The sequence below is a fragment of the Rhinoderma darwinii genome, chromosome 7 (genome assembly GCF_050947455.1).
Source record: "Rhinoderma darwinii isolate aRhiDar2 chromosome 7, aRhiDar2.hap1, whole genome shotgun sequence".
NCBI classification, from domain to species: Eukaryota; Metazoa; Chordata; class Amphibia; order Anura; family Rhinodermatidae; genus Rhinoderma; species Rhinoderma darwinii.
In genome coordinates, this window is record NC_134693.1 from 6,298,160 (window position 1) to 6,318,848 (window position 20,689).

Sequence of the window (20,689 nt, forward strand, 5' to 3'; positions counted from 1 at the left end):
CGCTCTGTGAGACGGACGCCTCAACAGCACAAATCTCTCTGGTAGTTTGTTACAATGTATCAGTCCAGGCAGCGCTCTGTGAGACACCTCAACAGCACAAATCTCTCTGGTAGTTTGTTACAATGTATCAGTCCAGGCTGTTTATCTCAGAGCATTGTCTAGACTGGAAACAATTGTATCCACTTCTCAGCTGAGAGCAGGACTAGGTATGTAAAGGGTTTGCTGTCTATAAATGTAAACAAGTGTTCTTATTCACTGACAGCAAACATCTGGGAAATGGTTGTAGAACTTTTCATTTATACAGTGATTATGCTTTATTTATACAAGGGGCACAGAGTGTAGTACGGCCCTGTTCACATCACGATTCAGCGTTCCATCAGACGTACTGTATACCTGCCGCTGTATAGGCGTACATTAGCGTACGTCACTCATAGGTTTCCATGTTAAAAAAACAAATACTGCGCGGTATAATTTTTTTTTTGCGGGATACCTCTGCATAGAATAGCGTAGTGCGCTCCACATTTCTATACAGCAAAAAAATAATATATACCAACGTATACCCGCCTGACAGAGGCCAAAAGGTCACTTTTGATTTTCTTGGCGCATACGCCAAACGCAGGGCTCCATCGAGGTGTGAACAGAGTTTAAGAAGAACGCTAAACGAAGGAGAAGTTACACGCTTGCCGCAGCCCCTAGTGCGGCACCTTCGGCTACGTCCACACGGTGGAAACCGCCGCAATAACTCTGCATCCCATTCATTACAATGGGAGTCGGACACTTATTTTTCCCTCTGATTTTTTCAGCTACCGGACAAAATAAGCGGCCGGATGATCTTCCGGCGGATTCCGCCCAAACCTCCCATTGAAGTGAATGGGAGTAGGAATGGCAGGATGAAGGCTATGTTCACACAGATTTTTTTGACGCGGAAACCGCGCCGCAAAACTCGTCAAAAACGGCCCGAAAATGTCTACCATTGATTTCAATGGGAGGCGGAGGCATCTTTTCCCAGCGAGCAGTAAAACCGTCTCGCGGGAGAAAGAAGGACATGCCCTATCTTCGGGCGTTTACGCCTCTGACCTCCCATTGACATCAATGGGAGGCAGGAGAAAGCATATTCTCAAGCTTCCTCAATCTGCTTCCAAACGGAATTTTGAGTCAGAATTTCCGCCTGCGAAAAACTCTGTGTGAACACAAAGCGGATCTTTGGCGGTTTATGACGATTGCGATGAAGTCATCAACCCAGGCACCGGCTCCAGCATCAGGACGTCAGTGCCGGTTCTTGCGTTAGGGACTTCGCCGGGATCTTGAGGACTGACCTGGGCAGCGCATATTCTGTGGGTGATAATGCTAGAAGTGTCCGATAGTTTGGAATATCTGATAATCCAGCACCAGAGGATGCCAGATAATCGGAGCTCCTCGGGCCTCACCTGTTCCAGGCGGACACCAGGCCGTACTCGTTCTGCTCCGCGCCGCTGCTTTTTTTGCCGTTGCTGCCGAGGACAGACGGACGAACCATTCTTAGCGGCTTCATGTGGTAAGTGCTGGCGTGGTCCGCGATGTAGTTGTACAGCTGGTGGGCAGCGATGATCTCGGTGGGCACGGACAGCAGGCTCTGGTACACGTGGTTGCGGCCGTACTTGGGGATGTCGGGGTGCTGAGAGATGAAGAGTTGCAGGAAACTTGCGAGATCGTAGCTCTGGCGTAAGGACATCATGGATCCCAGCAGATACTGGTGGACGACGCGCAGGTGGAAGTCGTAGCTGAAGGAGTGGACGTGCATCAGGTCCCGGACCTTGTCACACTCCTCCGTGAAGAGCATGGAGAGCTGCGGAGAGAGAGGACATTATACAACGTATGTACGAGCCGGGTGAGGGTCCTGACAGATGCCCCTGTGCCCACCAACATCGCCTTTGAAAAGTGACCCAATATTCATGACGGTATACCTTTAAGGGGAGCTCCCTGAATGCTACAGTATCATCTACATATAATGTAACTTTGCTTTATGTATCTTGTTCTGATCCTGAGCTACGTCTAATACTCTACTCACATCCAAAGCTGCATGTGTTACTTTCATCAAGACCGTGACGTCTCCCTGCTGCCCCCTGTAATTGTACACAGTATGCCCCGCTGTAAGGCATTGATAGAGATGTAGCTCTTACACCAATCACTGTACAGCAGAACTAAACGTCTCCCACAATGCAACACAACTAAGCGAAAATTATAGGGATGTGTCTATTGGTAGAGTAGTGTTAGACTCTGAGATGCAGCTCTGGATGTAACTGGAGTATAAGACAAAATGTAACTCAAGATAAATCAAGTTCAGTGAAATTCCCTTAATCCGGCATCCGACAATCCAGAAAGTCTAATAATCCAGCACAGAACTAAAGGATCATCTTCTATTTCATTAGACGGAGCAGCAGATTTTGTAGTTACTATTTATTTTGGGCGTTTCTACGACCGTCTGATAATATTTGATAATCTGGCAGGTATCGGGTCTTGTTGATTCTGGATTAAAGGAATTTTTCTGTCGTTGCAAAGTTTCTCTGTAGATTTAAGCTGTAAAATGTTCAGAACAGGAGCCGCCGTGTCCGCGCTACATTCAGTGGCGGCGAAACCATTACAATGGCGTGTACGGGAACCGCAAATGTCCAATATTGGAGGAAATAAGAGTTGGATTTCAGCCTGTCCAATCCTTTGTCTCTCTCAGGGTATGTTCACACACAGTGGTTTCAGGCGTATTTCGGGGCGTTTACGAAATGCCCCCGTTTTTCGGGGTGGAGCCGTTTTTCATTGACTCTATAGAAAAACAGCTCCAAAAACGCGAGTTTGATTAAAAAAACACCTGAAAGTCAGGCGCTGTTTTCCCTTGAGGACCGCTCCGTATTTTCAGACATTTTTTTGTAAGCGTGTGAACATAGCCTTAGAGATAACCGGCGCCGGATGTGTTTGGCAGTCCCTTATCTCTCTGTACCTATGTTAGAGTGCATGATTATTTTGCCAACAGCTCCTTCACGTGTCCAGCCGTCTCGCAACGTCACTGAGACACGAGGTACCGGACGCCTCATTGGCTCTTAGTGACATTCTCATGAATATTGGTTCACCTTGAAGAACATGTAGGTGACAGGGGCATTATAATATACCGAGTAACACCTGCACATTGTACGGCCATTTTGCACCATCACCGATCTACCACAGCGCCCCCTTGTGGTTGTGAGCAGTGCATGAACTGATAAACGCACAAAACCAACCGTCACCGGCGCCACTGCCTGCGCTGCTTCCCCCGGCCAGCCAGCCAAGATGGCAAATCCACCTCTTGCCATCCAAAATTTTCCCGACACCAACACCAAAACAATGCCCAAAGCCCAGCACAAAGGAGGCAAAACCCATCCTGACCGTCTCAGGGGAGCGGCTATCCGCAGAGGAGAGGCAGGGTCCCCGGAAGCGCAGTGGTACACGGAGGGTTAAGGTGACAACACAGGACAGGGCCGGAGACAGGCGGATGGATGAAAGCGTGACAGGCGGCAGACACGACACACACTGCGCAGCATCAACACCAGGGGGAGACGTGCAGAACGGGGCGTAGCAACCGGGGGTGAAGCGGGGGACGTACCGCAGACTCAGAGGCGCTTTCAGCGGTACTCCTGCAATGGGATCGGATGGAGATCGTCCCCTGATAAGAGAGGACGGGAGACAGGTACACAAGAGGAACACGCGGCCGCTACAACCAAATCTGGAGCCTTAAAGGGATTGTCCACTTCCCAAATCACCGTATACAGAAAAGTTCTCCAGCTCTCTAACAGACTTTGCGTTTCAACGTCTCAGTATTTCCAAGATCTCCGCTTGCGGACATGGAATGGAAACATTCATGTTTGCACCCAGAAGCTTGAAAACCTGTACAGACCTAATACTCCACACAGCTGAGATTTTGCTACAATTGTACCCAGTCTAGACAATCCTCTGCGAGCTACACGTATCAGTAGCGCAACTCTCCTTCCTGCTCCAGCAAGCAGAGATCTTGAAACTGGTGAGAAATTGAAGCACCAAGCCTATTATAAAATTGCAGAACGTCTCACTATACAATGATTCAGCTTCATGTACATAAGGCTGGAAAAACGTTAATCATCTTATAATGGAAATAATATTGTGAAGATGAAGATGAAGAGGGAACGGCACACAATGTATATTCTGCACGGGGGGAGATACCGCAGGGGACGTTTATTGTAGTTACTTCTTTGCCGAGTTTCCATCCACATCAATGTCCACATGTATACAAAACGATCACTCAAACCAGTAAGGTGTGGACAGTTACATAGATCGTGATTGAGATATAAACAATGTCCCCATGACAAGGCTGATCAAGGCCGGTGCACAAGACAGGAAGTGTTGTCATGAGGACATAGGAGTAGTAATGCTGCCGGCAAGGAAGTAAACTATTAGTCTACGGCAGCGTCCTTCACCCAACATCTTTATCATTCTCCTTCGGGCGGCACCCGGGGTGATAAGTAACGAGCCCCCGTTTTCGAACGTCTTCTCTGATTTTCACACAATCTGATTTATTTCCTTGGACAGGAACAATTTTAGTGCGGAAAAAAATGTTTCCAATCCAATAAAAAAAGTTCCAAACTGACATGAATGACAGAAAAATAAACTGCCCTGTTTTTACATTGCAAACTGGAGAGAGCCTGAGAAGAAAATACAATCTACAGTTCTCTGTTATCAGCCATGTCAGTCCGGCGAGTCCTGAAGCTGCTGCACTGGGGTCTCCTCCGTCCAGTCGCTATTTATACAGTCACATTATAAGACAATAACTGCTGTAGTGATTTACATTATAAGAAACTTCCGATAATCCGGCATGTTCAGGACCAGCGCAATTCTAGCGCAGTAGAAAGACGCCGATACAGAGACAGTAACGCACGCTGCCCCGTCTCCCTCCCGCCGCCATCTTACTGAACCCTCTGGTGCTGGATTAGTGGATTTTTAGTCCGGGATCTCTAGACACACGAAAGACCAGAGATTTATGGACCACTGGATGTTATAGGCAGGTTACTGCATGTGCGCACATATATATATATTCATTGTATGCTGCAGCCCCCCTCACTATGGTATACAATACCTGCCGGTCACACATTCGTGGCTTCTTTCTTTCTGTTGGTCCAATCTAGAAATAAAATATACCGACCCGACAAATATTCTAAAAACTCATCGCTATTCAGCCATTTCCTGTTTCCCAATTCTGCGGGGTGCATTTAGAAACAGTCAGCGAGCTCCATATTAGACTTCTCCCTAACAGCTAGAGCGCTGTTCACATAATGATCATATGCACCAAGATACTCCCGCTGCATATGCTGAACAAGCTCATAAAACCCTATAGCCCCAGCAGATGTCAAAAGTATGTCCCTATGGCATCTGCCGGCAGGTAAACGTTATTATACTTTTCTATTTTTTTACTGTATGGAAAAAGCAAAAGTCTGCTTCACTTTGCTATACAGTGGTGAGTGCAGCTCTGGAGTACAATACAGGATGTAACTCAGGATCAGTACAGGATAAGTAATGTAATGTATGTACACAGTGACTCCACCAGCAGAATAGTGAGTGCAGCTCTGGAGTATAATACAGGATATAACTCAGGATCAGTACAGGATAAGTAATGTAATGTATGTACACTGTGACTCCACCAGCAGAATAGTGAGTGCAGCTCTGGAGTATAATACAGGATGTAACTCAGGATCAGTACAGGATAAGTAATATAATGTATGTACACAGTGACTCCACCAGCAGAATAGTGAGTGCAGCTCTGGAGTATAATACAGGATATGAGAAAAAAATGTGCCGAGGCACAGAGGTCCCAATTTCCCAGCCACCATAGAATGGTGTCAATGGTAGCAGTTAAAATATAACTTTTATTAGTGAATCAAACAGACAGACAGCAACACAAAGTTAAAATTGTATCAAAAGACGGCTCATGTGTATCGTAAAGATCAATGTGCACGCACCCAGCACATCGCTGGATGCAATGAGATAGACTGATTAGGCAGCTGCAGACTGCCGTTCGTGGGATCAGTCCCACACAGTTAGAGCAAGTAACTGAGCCGTCAGTGATTATTAAGATGGCGATAGCCCCCCCGACATGTTTCGTTACAGAAGTAACGTCCTCAGGGGATAACACGGGGCTAATGAGCGCGCGTGTAGAATCCTGCTCCTTATATAAGCTCGTATGCCTGACATATGTGTGACGTGTGTGGCAACGGCTCTACTCTCTGCCAATCAGGCAGTCATAAATGACGAGCCCCCATGCCGAGGAGAGTGACACGGCTGGGAGCCAATAGAGCACCGTGGCAATGTGTCAAATCATAACGGGAGCTGCGCGCGTGCGCACAGCAGCCGAAATGGGTAACTGTTATCCGAGAGTCTCTGTATGCAGGAAGAGTGACAGAACGGGCAGCCAATAAAGAGTTCAGAACGGCACTCAAATGAGGCAGACGAATCAAACGAGTAGATAACGCCGGGATACCCAATAAGTGGTGGCAATAAATGTCACACAAAAATTAGCGTATAAATTACGCATCAATTACAATACGAATGTCACAATATCCGAATAGAGAGCTCAGATACAATCGCGAGTGTCACACATAGGATAAATGTACAAAGGTACATAATAAGAAATATTCCCAAAAGGGTCTAATAGATATAACCAAATAGTAGGGAAGAGCAAGGAGCAAAATGGAGTTGTCTGTTATGACAATGACAACAATCAATAGTAATATCTACCGAACATTAATGTAGTGAAACTAGATATGCATCAGGACTGTATGAGTAGTAATCAGTGTGTCTCATAAACTGTCAGATCGACAGAGGTATCACACAAAAGAAAAAGTGATATTCAGCAAGAGTGGTATATATAGCAAAAAAAGGGTTTACTACGAGGGAAGAAGATATTTTAATATTCTCTACAGGAAGGCCATAAAGGTAAAACCCTCATTAAGGCCATTGGGGCTCAGAGAACCGAGCCTATGTATCCATCGAGCCTCCTCCTGTAATAGTCTCTTGTCTAGGTTACCAGCCCTAGGGCCAAGTTTTAATTGCGTAATGCCCCAGAATTGAAGGATCTTAGAGTCGCCCCCATGAACAGATCTCACATGTCTCGAAATAGAGGTATCCTCTTTCATATTAACACTGCTGACATGTCTGGAGATCCTTCTCCTGAGTTGCTGAGTGGTTTTGCCAACATACAATTTGGGGCACGGGCATCTGGCAACATATACAACATCGGTGGTTTGGCAATTAATAAAGTGTCTGATGGTAAATTGACAACCGTTTAGATGGTTAGTAAAACACTTGGTTTTGGGCATGTATATGCAGAAGGAACATCTGCCACAGGGGAAGGATCCCACTGCGGGAGATGAAAGCCATGTATCACGAGGGATGAGTGGTCTGGAGTAATGGCTCCGCGTTAAGAATTCTCGAAGATTTCTTCCACGTCTGAAGGTCACATTCGGAATGTCGGAAATAGCATCCGCTAAATCCGGATCAGACCGTAAAATGGCCCAATGCTTCTTCAAAATACAGGATATAACTCAGGATCAGTACAGGATAAGTAATGTAATGTATGTACACTGTGACTCCACCAGCAGAATAGTGAGTGCAGCTCTGGAGTATAATACAGGATGTAACTCAGGATTAGTACAGGATAAGTAATGTAATGTATGTACACAGTGACTCCACCAGCAGAATAGTGAGTGCAGCTCTGGAGTATAATACAGGATATAACTCAGGATCAGTACAGGATAAGTAATGTAATGTATGTACACAGTGACTCCACCAGCAGAATAGTGAGTGCAGCTCTGGAGTATAATACAGGATGTAACTCAGGATCAGTACTGGATAAATAATGTAATGTATGTACACAGTGACTCCACCAGCAGAATAGAGAGTGCAGCTCTGGAGTATAATACAGGATGTAACTCAGGATCAGTACTGGATAAATAATGTAATGTATGTACACAGTGACTCCACCAGCAGAATAGTGAGTGCAGCTCTGGAGTATAATACAGGATATAACTCAGGATCAGTACAGGATAAGTAATGAATTGTATGTACACAGTGACTGCACCAGCAGAATAGGGAGTGCAGCTCTGGAGTATAATACAGGATGTAACTCAGGATCAGAACAGGATAGGTAATGTAATGTATGTACACAGTGATTCCACCAGCAGAATAGTGAGTGCAGCTCTGGAGTATAATACAAGATATAACTCAGGATCAGTACAGGATAAGTAATGTAATGTATGTACACAGTGACTCCACCAGCAGAATAGTGAGTGCAGCTCTGGAGTATAATACAGGATGTAACTCAGGATCAGTACTGGATAAATAATGTAATGTATGTACACAGTGACTCCACCAGCAGAATAGAGAGTGCAGCTCTGGAGTATAATACAGGATGTAACTCAGGATCAGTACTGGATAAATAATGTAATGTATGTACACAGTGACTCCACCAGCAGAATAGTGAGTGCAGCTCTGGAGTATAATACAGGATGTAACTCAGGATCAGTACTGGATAAATAATGTAATGTATGTACACAGTGACTCCACCAGCAGAATAGTGAGCGCAGCTCTGGAGTATAATACAGGATATAACTCAGCATAAGTAATGTAATGTATGTACACAGTGACTCCACCAGCAGAATAGTGAGCGCAGCTCTGGAGTATAATACAGGATATAACTCAGCATAAGTAATGTAATGTATGTACACAGTGACTCCACCAGCAGAATAGTGAGTGCAGCTCTGGAGTATAATACAGGATGTAACTCAGGATCAGTACAGGATAAGTAATGTAATGTATGTACACAGTGACTCCACCAGCAGAATAGTGAGTGCAGCTCTGGAGTATAATACAGGATGTAACTCAGGATCAGTACAGGATAAGTAATGTAATGTATGTACACAGTGATTCCACCAGCAGAATAGTGAGTGCAGCTCTGGAGTATAATACAAGATATAACTCAGGATCAGTACAGGATAAGTAATGTAATGTATGTACACAGTGACTCCACCAGCAGAATAGTGAGTGCAGCTCTGGAGTATAATACAGGATGTAACTCAGGATCAGTACTGGATAAATAATGTAATGTATGTACACAGTGACTCCACCAGCAGAATAGAGAGTGCAGCTCTGGAGTATAATACAGGATGTAACTCAGGATCAGTACTGGATAAATAATGTAATGTATGTACACAGTGACTCCACCAGCAGAATAGTGAGTGCAGCTCTGGAGTATAATACAGGATGTAACTCAGGATCAGTACTGGATAAATAATGTAATGTATGTACACAGTGACTCCACCAGCAGAATAGTGAGCGCAGCTCTGGAGTATAATACAGGATATAACTCAGCATAAGTAATGTAATGTATGTACACAGTGACTCCACCAGCAGAATAGTGAGCGCAGCTCTGGAGTATAATACAGGATATAACTCAGCATAAGTAATGTAATGTATGTACACAGTGACTCCACCAGCAGAATAGTGAGTGCAGCTCTGGAGTATAATACAGGATGTAACTCAGGATCAGTACAGGATAAGTAATGTAATGTATGTACACAGTGATTCCACCAGCAGAATAGTGAGTGCAGCTCTGGAGTATAATACAAGATATAACTCAGGATCAGTACAGGATAAGTAATGTAATGTATGTACACAGTGACTCCACCAGCAGAATAGAGAGTGCAGCTCTGGAGTATAATACAGGATGTAACTCAGGATCAGTACTGGATAAATAATGTAATGTATGTACACAGTGACTCCACCAGCAGAATAGAGAGTGCAGCTCTGGAGTATAATACAGGATGTAACTCAGGATCAGTACTGGATAAATAATGTAATGTATGTACACAGTGACTCCACCAGCAGAATAGTGAGTGCAGCTCTGGAGTATAATACAGGATGTAACTCAGGATCAGTACTGGATAAATAATGTAATGTATGTACACAGTGACTCCACCAGCAGAATAGTGAGCGCAGCTCTGGAGTATAATACAGGATATAACTCAGCATAAGTAATGTAATGTATGTACACAGTGACTCCACCAGCAGAATAGTGAGCGCAGCTCTGGAGTATAATACAGGATATAACTCAGCATAAGTAATGTAATGTATGTACACAGTGACTCCACCAGCAGAATAGTGAGTGCAGCTCTGGAGTATAATACAGGATGTAACTCAGGATCAGTACAGGATAAGTAATGTAATGTATGTACACAGTGACTCCACCAGCAGAATAGTGAGTGCAGCTCTGGAGTATAATACAGGATGTAACTCAGGATCAGTACAGGATAAGTAATGTAATGTATGTACACAGTGACTCCACCAGCAGAATAGTGAGTGCAGCTCTGGAGTATAATACAGGATGTAACTCAGGATCAGTACAGGATAAGTAATGTAATGTATGTACACAGTGACTCCACCAGCAGAATAGTGAGTGCAGCTCTGGAGTATAATACAGGATGTAACTCAGGATCAGTACAGGATAAGTAATGTAATGTATGTACACAGTGACTTCTTATTAATACAGGTTAGATATATAATTCATCTACATAAAGGTGATCAGAGGTGGTTATGGGCTCTATTTTCTGATGCAGAGAAGTCACCTAAATCCTGTGCTGAACGCTGAACATTACATAATAATGAGCTTGTTACATTAAGAGCTAATAAATCCCGTCATACAGTGATAATCAACCAGGCCAATTAACCGTGATCACAACATCTGTGTAGTAGACTGAGAAGCGCCGGGGATCCCCAGTGATGGGAGCGCTGAGTGTTTATACCCCTACAAATATATAAATCTGCGCCACTTTACCTCATTACCGGTAAGATAAATAAGAAAAGTATTCAGCCATCTGCATCTGCTGACTCCACCATCCCCCGCACATCAACTATACTTCAATTTCAAGGGCTTTTACCAGTCCAACCAGAGAGCAGCGGTGACATCACTGAGAATGCAGCCTATCCATTCACTAGAGAGCAGTGACATCACTGAGAATGCAGCATATCCATTCACTAGAGAGCAGTGACATCACTGAGAATGCAGCATATCCATTCACTAGAGAGCAGTGACATCACTGAGAATGCAGCATATCCATTCACTAGAGAGCAGTGACATCACTGAGAATGTAGCCTATCCATTCACTAGAGAGCAGCGGTGACATCACTGAGAATTCAGCCTATCCATTCACTAGAGAGCAGTGACATCACTGAGAATACAGCCTATGCATTCACTAGAGAGCAGTGACATCACTGAGAATGCAGCCTATCCATTCACTAGAGAGCAGTGACATCACTGAGAATGCAGCCTATCCATTCACTAGAGAGCATCTGACAATTGTCCAGTACCTGGGAGTTGACGGACTGGCCCATTGGTATACGGGAACACTCCAGAGCGTACTGCTTCACACAGAAGTAACAGCCCTGTGGGATAGATACAAATTATTAGAACAATGAGACCAGCACCACTGTACCCAGCATTCCCAGTTACCTTCCACTTTACAACCTGGAAGGAGAGTTCCATCAGCACGATCCCTCCAGGCAGCGCCCTCTGCAGGTGGTATGTGGTCACTGCAGAACTTGTACTCTGCTGGATATAAACACAATATAGATACAATAATACATCTTGTAAATGGACGCTATGATCTACAGATACCAGGCCGGCTCATGCTTTACTGTTGCTGGGGGTCTCAGCACATCTTACATACCCTCCTCAACATGGAAATTGTAACACCAAGAAGGAAAGGTTTTGGAATTGTGGAAATCACAGGATCGATAGACATGTTAATGATATGCAAATTATAAAAAAAACGGAAACAAAATAATCCAAACATCTTGATTTATTCAGTACGGAGTATAAGCGCCACGCGCAGAAATCCACGCACTTCCACGCCTTGGCAGCGATCGATGAGGTTATTAATGGTTGTCTGACGAATGTTCTGCCACGCTGAATGCACTTGGGAACGTAAATCATCAGGATTAGCCGCTGGCCCCTACCCTTGCAACTGCCGACCAATGACGTCCCAGATGTGCTGCATGGGAGACAAGTCCGGAGACGCTGCAGGCCATGGTACCACGTTTAGGCCACGCCGGCTGCTCACAGCAGCACGAGCTACATGCGGCCTGGTGTTGTCCTGCTGAAAAATGGCTTCTGGGACACTTTGGAGAAATGGCCATCCACTGGTTCCACAACCAAATTAATGTAGCGCCGAGCTGTTAGTGAACCTGAAATAAAGACTAGAGGGGTCCGGCTACCGCACATTATACCATCCCACACCATAATCCCGGGAGTAGGACCGGTGTGACGTTCCCTTGTGAAGGCCTCTTCATGGCAATGCCCACGTGGTCTCCAGACCAATCTCTGGCTATCATTGCGTCCAAGACAAAAGCGGGACCCATCGCTGAAGAGGATAGACCTCCATTCCAGCCTCCATTGCCGTCTTGCTGTGCACCATGATAGCCTTTGAGACAGGTGGCGTGTGGTCAATGGAACACCTGTAGCTGGACGTCCGGCTCGTAGCCCAATGTCGTGTAAAAGCCTTCTGATGGTTTGTGTGGACACTGTTTGCCGCCCTAGGCTTGGGATGTGACGTCCAATTTCACTTGCAGTACAGAATGTATCACTACGCGCCAATCTTCCAATCAGACGATCCGTCCGTGCAGAGGTTCATGCCCGCGCACCTCTTGTTGTCATTCCCGTTCGTTTTTCTCCCAACCTCCGGGACACACAACGTTGAACAGCGCTGACATCTCGGCCCAGGAGCGTAGTGATCCGCCGGAGTGATAAACCAAGGTCTCCAGCTCAAGGATTCTGTCCCTCTCAGTTTGCGACAAGTGGCGATAACTGGTACGTCGACCAACAGGAGGCGACGCACAATCACCCAAAACCACGCAATCCGATTTTTGAGGTTACACGAAGCTAAAAAACTTTGCTTTCAACCTGACTTTTATGCCCCCCCCCCCCCCCCGACCACCACAGATTGGAGCTCGGTGCTTGACAATATCATAATTTTCAGATTTTAGCGACACCTGCGACTTCGTCGATTTGCAGAATCTCACGGCTCGTCCTTCTTGGTGCTGCAATTTCAATGTTGAGAAGTGTATTTATGGACAAGCGAGACCTTTGCACTACAACCCCTATCATAAGTGCACAGAACCGGACTGGAGTGCAATACTCTGCTATACTCCTTTGTACCTGCATCTGGCAATGGTACATGGGTAACACTTGAGTCCCTGCCGTTCCTATATGGACAGCGGGGACAGGACTTACCTTAGGACTGCCCTCGTTTTTGGGTTTGGAAGCTCTGCTCTCCGGAGCCAGGGAGGCCACAGCTCTAATCCGTGCCGTGCTGCAAATACAGGATGAAAGCTCAGAAGAGACCAGAAATGATGCCGCCTAATCAGCTACTTTCTTGATGGGGATTCCTCTCCCATAAGAAGGGGACCCCCTGGTCATGAGGTCTTCCTGCGGCCAGCGAGGCTCGGTGGGACCTGCCTAATGGATTGGGGGGGTCCAGTGCCATCAACTGAATTTCTGAATCTTAACTTAAAAAACGGAAAGATTCAGAAACTCCGTTGATGTCGCTGAATCCCCCAACCCATTAGGCAGGTCCCACCGAGTCCAGCTGACTGCAGGGAGTCCTAACGACCTTGTGACCCAATATAGATTTACCCACCTCCCACTAAAATCAATGTGGGTCTATGTAATGCCAGAACGGCAGTGGTACTGCAGAGTAGACTTTTGTGCAGCAAAGACAATCCGTTTTAAATATGAAGTCTTAGCCCGATATTTCCTAAATCCAACCCATCGGTTGTTCGAGCGACTGAATAGGTTTCCTTCACTGGAGGATTTCGTTGCTGCTTCTCATTGGTCACAAGTCACATGACGGGCACTCACCTGCGAGCGGGGGAGGCAGGGCGCAGCTGCACAAGAATAAATCCGGTGCTCTGCAGGTACTGAATGTATTGCTGCATGAACGCGGTGCGCAGCTCCTGCAGCCAGGGCTCTTCTTTAGCTTTGCTGGGGGGCATGTCCGCCGAATCGCAGCTGTGACTACGATCTCTGCCGGATGAGTCATTGGACCGGTGTCTTTTCTAGAAAAAAAAATATTAACCGTTATGAAATGTGAAACTTTGTCCTGATCTTATCGACTGTGTCAAGTCAAGCAACCGGCTGGGGGTTGTAGAACTACAAGTATCAGACTGAGAGTTGTAGTACTTCACAGGTTCCAGGAACCCGTGTCATATCACTATACCTTGCCCTCACTCCTTTCCTGGTCATTCTGGACTTGCGCTTGAAACGATGGATCAAAAAGCAGAGGGGTGGCACAGTAATGAACCAGCCGGGCAGATTGTTTCAGGGTGTCGAGGTCCGCCGCCTGCAGGAACAGATGTCAAATATAAGATGAGGAAATACCAGCTCAGAATAACTGCAAATCTATCAGACAACGGGTGCGGTGGCAGGAATATAAATCAGACGTCCCGTCCACCACTCCGAGTAAAGGACACGGCAGTCGGCGCTTTCCCTTATACTTATGGCTGATAACATAGAACAACAGTTATAATTTGGATACACACAAGAAATCCTTAATTGTACCCCAGTTTGTACCCTAGTACTTACATTGTCCAATGCCAAGCAGCACCCATGTACTCAGATGCATAAAGTGCCCGGGCAGTGCCATTCATTGCCCAGATACATAGTGAACACTACATACCGGACGGATATGGGTTGAAGGTTGTTGTTCCTTATATCGGTTGTCTCATGAACACAAGCCCTGTCCACATGTTCTATTAGGGCACATGGACGTCATAGAAGGGGCTACCCTGTTCGGGACCCCTCTCTATGAGACAGAAAGGACAGCCGCTCTTTAAGAGCAGTTACCGCTCTGGCAGATCGAAGTTGTCCACGTATCACATCTGAGCGGCCGCCATGTAGTGCTACAACGCCTCTTTATTTCCCTAAGCAAAATCAGCTGTTTCCGGGAGATGGATGCATCCGAAAATGGTTGAAGCGGATGAGACAACCCCTTTAAGAGGCCGGACATCGACTTACAGGGTAGTCACCTATAGGTGGCACTAGAGAGACGGTTTTATTTCTTCTGGGGAGAACTACTTTGCATACTTTTTTCCCAGGGAGCATTGCTCTAAAGGCTGGGTCTCCGCAAGTAAGTCTCTGAATGGCCGAGGCCTCCAACGGCAAAATCAAAAAGATTGTATCCCCACACAATGTGACACATCTGCACGGACAGGGGGCCAGTACATTTTCACACATTTCTCTATGACTTATGTCTGTGTATGTTCTTTATAAGTCCTGTAATGAAATGTATTGATGGAGCGTCTGGGAGGAGGGGACAATAAGCGTCACTCACACTGATCGGCATGTTAGACTGCGCTGATCTCTGCTGCCAAGTCACAAACAGATTTTCGATCTTAAGTTGTTTCTCCACCTCTACAAAAAACAAAAAGAATAAGAGATGAGAACTTCTAATAACTACGAACGACCCCGGCCCAGGAGGGATCAAGCATTTAATGGAATCGCCTTTTTTTTATTTTTATAAAGCTTAATCGTTGTATTGGGAAAAGTTCAGCAATTTTCTAATAGACTTTGTGTTTCAATTCCTCACTATTTCCAAGACATCTGATTGCTGTCAGTGACTGGACACACACTATTTTACATTCACAGACCTAATATTCTCACAGGTGAAGGTTTGATACAATTGTATCCAGTCTGGCTAATCCTGTCCAGAGCTGTACAAACTGCACTGCAGACTGATACATTTACCTGCACTGATACATTGTAGCAAACACAGGACAGCAAAGATTTGTGCAGCGGATGTGTAGCTCACAGAGGATTCTCTAGACTCCACAACATTTTTACACACCCTCGGCTGCGAGAAGTATTAGGTATGTGAATGTAAATCAGTGTGTCCATTCAATTACAGCAATCAGAAAGCTTGAAAATGATGAGGAATTGAAACAAAAAGTATATTAGAAAAATTGCAGAACTATTCATGATACAATGATTAAGCTTTATTTATATAAAACCGGAAAATTATTATGATTAGTGTTAGGTCAAGATGGTTTTCAGCCTTGGGAAGCAAACAAAAATATTTCCATTCACTGAAAGCAACCAGATCTCTGGATGAGTATATTAGAAATGATCAAAAATCTTCACTAGACAAAGAATAAAGGCTATGGACACCTTTGCACTGAAATTGTTTAATCTTTTTTTTACTGTGCAGCTCCTGTACATAGCTGGATGTGCCGCTGCTTCTGACATAGATCCGACACACTGCTGGTGGACCTACAGGGCTGATCAGTGGTGAGAGGGGGTCAAGCATTGGTCTTAAGGTAGGGCATATCACACAGGTGGTGTATGTGTGTAATGACAGAGCAAAGCACCCACGGCAGAGTCTGCCTCATGTGCTATAGAAAGCAAAGCAGTACAGGGATGAAGCTGTGACGATACATGAGAACTAGTGAAGACAGCAGCATCCTGGACACACGGACCTCAAATCCAGCATGTATTACGGGACGTCCTAAGAAGTTTGAAACTAAGAGCAGAATGCAAATTTAATACCCGGGGGCCTGAAAATAAATGAAGGAATGAAGACTGCAGGCTGAAACTTAGTGCAATGTTTTTAACTCCCGGTAACTACAAACATCTATAAAAATCATTCCTTCCATGTCGAAGGTGTCCACAGCTTTTAGGCTTTACTTATAAACAACTGAAAACCCCTTTAGGCTGGTGCTCCATGGCGACTTACGTTGCGAGACCTCAACGTCCTTAAGGGACAAAAAGTCACGTGACAATTACAAGATTTCCGACATTCTTCCCCATTGAGGAAATATTCGCGTTGCCTGGCGGTCGCAGGATCCCGTGATTTTACCGTGACCAAAAGCCGCCATGAAGCCCGACCATTAAGCCGCTCTGTATATTTAATATGTCTGCTCCAAACCGCTTTCCCTTCTCACCTCTTTTTTCTGTACTTTTAATTTCCAGAAACTGAGCTCCATGGCGGGAGACGATGTCCATCTCCGGGGAGAGGTGCAAAGGTTTTACGGGGATGACGTCCCTGAGAACCTCATCGAAAGGCACAATGTCTGGGGGATAGTGCAAGGATGGGAGGCTGCGTCCGGAGGTACCCAGCCGTGTCTGCTCCTTGTAAGGAGGGGGTGTGGGGCTTTTGATAAGGGCATCGACTTCTAGGGTGGAATTTAGGAAAAGGTTGGGATCCTGGGAAGAAGAGGAGGAAGCACAAGGTAACAACGATGATATGAAATATTATGTGCCCTGTGCCGGGTTGTCTCACAGTCTCACTCACAATCACTGGATAATGAAAAGTTCGGCAACTTTTTAATATTCTTTAGCTTTCAATTCCATTTTCAAGATCCCTGCTTTATGTCAGTGAATAGAAACATTCATTCTTTACATTTAGATGCGGAAATCCTCGTGGCCTAGTCCTGTTCAGTGTATCAGTTATCCCTTCTTATGAGCCATTCAACTGTGTGAGCAGGACTAGGTCAGAACAGGTTTCAGCCTCTGAATGCAAACAATAACTGTTTGAAGTCACAGACAGAAAGCAGAGATATTGAAAATAGTGAGAAATTTAACAAAAAGCGTATTACAAAAGTTGCAAAACTTTTCATTTTGAAACGATTAAACATTTACATAAAAAGTAATAGGGGTTGTCCAGGATTAGAAGTAGACGGCTGCTTCGCTTCCTTCCAAAACAGCGCCACATTTGTCAATGGGTTGTGTCTGGTATTGCAGCTCAGCAACATTGAAGGAAATGGGGCTGAGTTGCAATACCACACACAACCTGTGGACGGACGTGGCGCTGTTTTGGAAGGGAGCAGCCATGTTTTTTCTAAAAATGAAGAAGAATTTTTATCACATTTAGTACACAGGAGTTACCTGCTTGCTCTCTTCATGCCAGGGGGTGTCCGAAAAACTGTAGTGATGGAAGAGTCCCAACTTCTGACTTAGAAGACAATGCACCACGTGCGCCCGGGCATTCTGCCACTGGATCAGACGTACCAGGGAGCGGCTCAGTGATGCGCCCAGGTCTGGAGACCAGTTGTACGTGTACAGGGTAAGCTGACGAAGGAGAAAAACGGAGATGTGAATCCAGCCGCAAGGAGAAGCGGGGGAGGGGAGTCATAAACCCTGGACGCGGTTATATAAACGCGTCACCTTTTTATCTTGGATGTCAATGATCAGGAACCTTTGTCGAGGAACCAACCCACGCGGTGAGGAAGACGGGTCCAGAGGTCTATCGGCCGATTCCAGCTCCATGGCCTCAAAACGCTGGAATCCTTTCTGAGCTGCGAGTATAAAAATAATCCATGAGAGTCAACAGATCACAGTAGCTGCATTATTAACCCCTAGACCACCACAGTGTATATAGATTTATGTTCCAGCTGCCCCGGGAAGTTAGATCGTAAATAAGTAGTCTTTAACCCCTTGGTGACACTTGCTGTACATTTACGGTGCTGACGCTATGTCGTTTGTTCCAAACGCAGTAAATGTACGTCACGGGGATTGCGCCCGCACCACCTGAAACGTGTGTGTCAGCCGTATCTTACAGCGAACACTCTGCTGCAACGGCCGGGAACAGAGAAACGCTCCAACAATATAAAATAAATAAAAATAATAAAAAGCGCCTTTATTTTTTTCCCCTTTTTCCCCCTATATAAAACGTAAAAAATGTAACGATGCCGGTTCTGCTTTGGTATCACATTAAAGCTCCATCTGTTCCGTAAAAAATAAAAGAATGGATTTATGGCCAAAGTAAAAATACAAACCTTTATCCTCCTCAGGTTCAGTTCACACGTGTAAATTATGCGGTTTTACAGCAACGGAATTAGTTGCGGAAAATCCGCAGCAAAGTGGACGAGATAAAACAAATCTCCTCCGTACGCTGCGTAAATACTGAGTGGGAAAAACGTGCGGTGCAGAATTTTATTCCGCAACATGTCAGTTGTATTTGTGTAAACGCGACGCTGCTTATTTGTTGCGGGTTTTCTTCATTGAATTCAATGGGGAATTAAAACCAGCAAAAAAATAGCAGTTGTTGCATTTTTTTGCGGCGGGTTCGTAGCGATCCCGCTGCAAAAAACGCAACTCCGAAAAAAACAAAAGCTCATACTTACCCAGAAGTCTGTGTTCCTCCCTCCAGCGCGGCCTCCTGGGATGACGTTTCATCGCTAGCTAAGTGCTGCCGTTTTCCGCAGCGGAATTCCCTTCGGCGCACAGGGCGGATACGCTGCCTGCTTTAACGCAGCATATCCTCCCCGTCTGAACACGGCCTTAGAATGTGGCCAAAAGGTGAAATTTTGCTGCGGACAATCAGACATCGGAAGGCCTTGGCCTTGAAAGGGTTAAAAAATATTCCTAATGTGATATGGAAAAACCGTCGTTTTTCTTAAACGTTTTCTTAGTACCATCTGGGGCTTTTAGGGCAATGGTCAACTATATTCAAGTCAATGGGAAAAAAATTTGGCAAATATACAAAAAATAAATAAATCAGCATTTCCTAATAACTGTAGGGTTTTTTGTTACAGGATTTTTTAAAAATCCCGTTCACTTCCACGTAACATCCGTCTGCCACGTAAAAATACTGCAGCGGCCAAAACAGCGGTATGTGAATGCATCAAACTCTGAGCGGTTACATAGACACAGTCCACATCAATGTCCACGGTGACCTGATCAGCAGCAGTCAGGATGTGGACATTGATGTGGATGGTGACGTGGACTGAGGTGAAGATGTGCATCGGACAAGGGCCCATAATGTGATGTTTGGGGAACTGGTCAGATGGGGGTTCCAATAGTCTTGGTAGGTAAAAAAAAGTGGCATAAAAAAAGATATTTCAAATGGTGTAAAGGATTAATGGAAAAACTTCCAGTATAGTGGACACAATGACACTTCCTTTGGTCTGCAGCTTTGCTGTGTAGACTGAGACAGAATCAGCAGAGGGCGGGGGAATTAATGACAGATCTATTGTACTACTGGAGACCTAGACAAGGCAGGATAGTAACACTATACGCACAGATAAGGCGCAGTATGCAGCTCCCCTGTAACTCCCCGGTATCTGGGGGAAGGGATATAACACTCTTGTAAATTTCTCTGTAAAATGAATCCCATTCATTGCAGCTGCTATTAAAGCACGCACACCCTGCTGTACAGTATATACAAACAAGACAGGAAGGAAGTGTGTGCCTCCAATATGTCCTCCCCCATACAGAGAATACAGGAAGGAAGTGTGTGCCTCCAATATGTCCTCCCCTATACAGAGAATACAGGAAAGAAATATGTGTCTCCAATATGGGGATATTGCCCTTGGGATTTTTTTTAAAAACAAAATAATAAGTAGCTCTCCTCCAGAAGTACCACGTATAGGTGACTACATAACGTTCCCAGATATCGACTGACGGGCTGGTTCCCGTTAGTTACTTCCAATTATAGTATAATATAGAGGAAGTATTCATTATAAAACGTTGGCTTTTATTAAGCTTGGATAAAACATGGAACATCACATGCTCTGTAGTGACCCATGTACCGACATACAAACATATAAGTATCGGAGAGGCAGTGGTATATATCACTAGGCTTTGTGGACAGTATTCTTATCTAGCATGCTT

At 45.2% G+C, this 20,689-nt stretch overlaps 1 protein-coding gene across 1 annotated transcript in view; it reads right to left on the reverse strand.

Moving 5' to 3' along the window:
* The window catches only part of SZT2 (SZT2 subunit of KICSTOR complex), a 108,162-nt gene that overhangs the window by 4,974 nt on the left and 82,499 nt on the right, over positions 1-20,689 (reverse strand). The window contains 10 exon segments of the mRNA XM_075832655.1: positions 1,428-1,825; positions 11,395-11,469; positions 11,552-11,632; positions 13,316-13,394; positions 13,943-14,139; positions 14,301-14,423; positions 15,414-15,493; positions 17,020-17,281; positions 17,963-18,145; positions 18,242-18,372. Of these exon segments, the coding sequence (XP_075688770.1) occupies positions 1,428-1,825; positions 11,395-11,469; positions 11,552-11,632; positions 13,316-13,394; positions 13,943-14,139; positions 14,301-14,423; positions 15,414-15,493; positions 17,020-17,281; positions 17,963-18,145; positions 18,242-18,372 (1,609 nt within the window).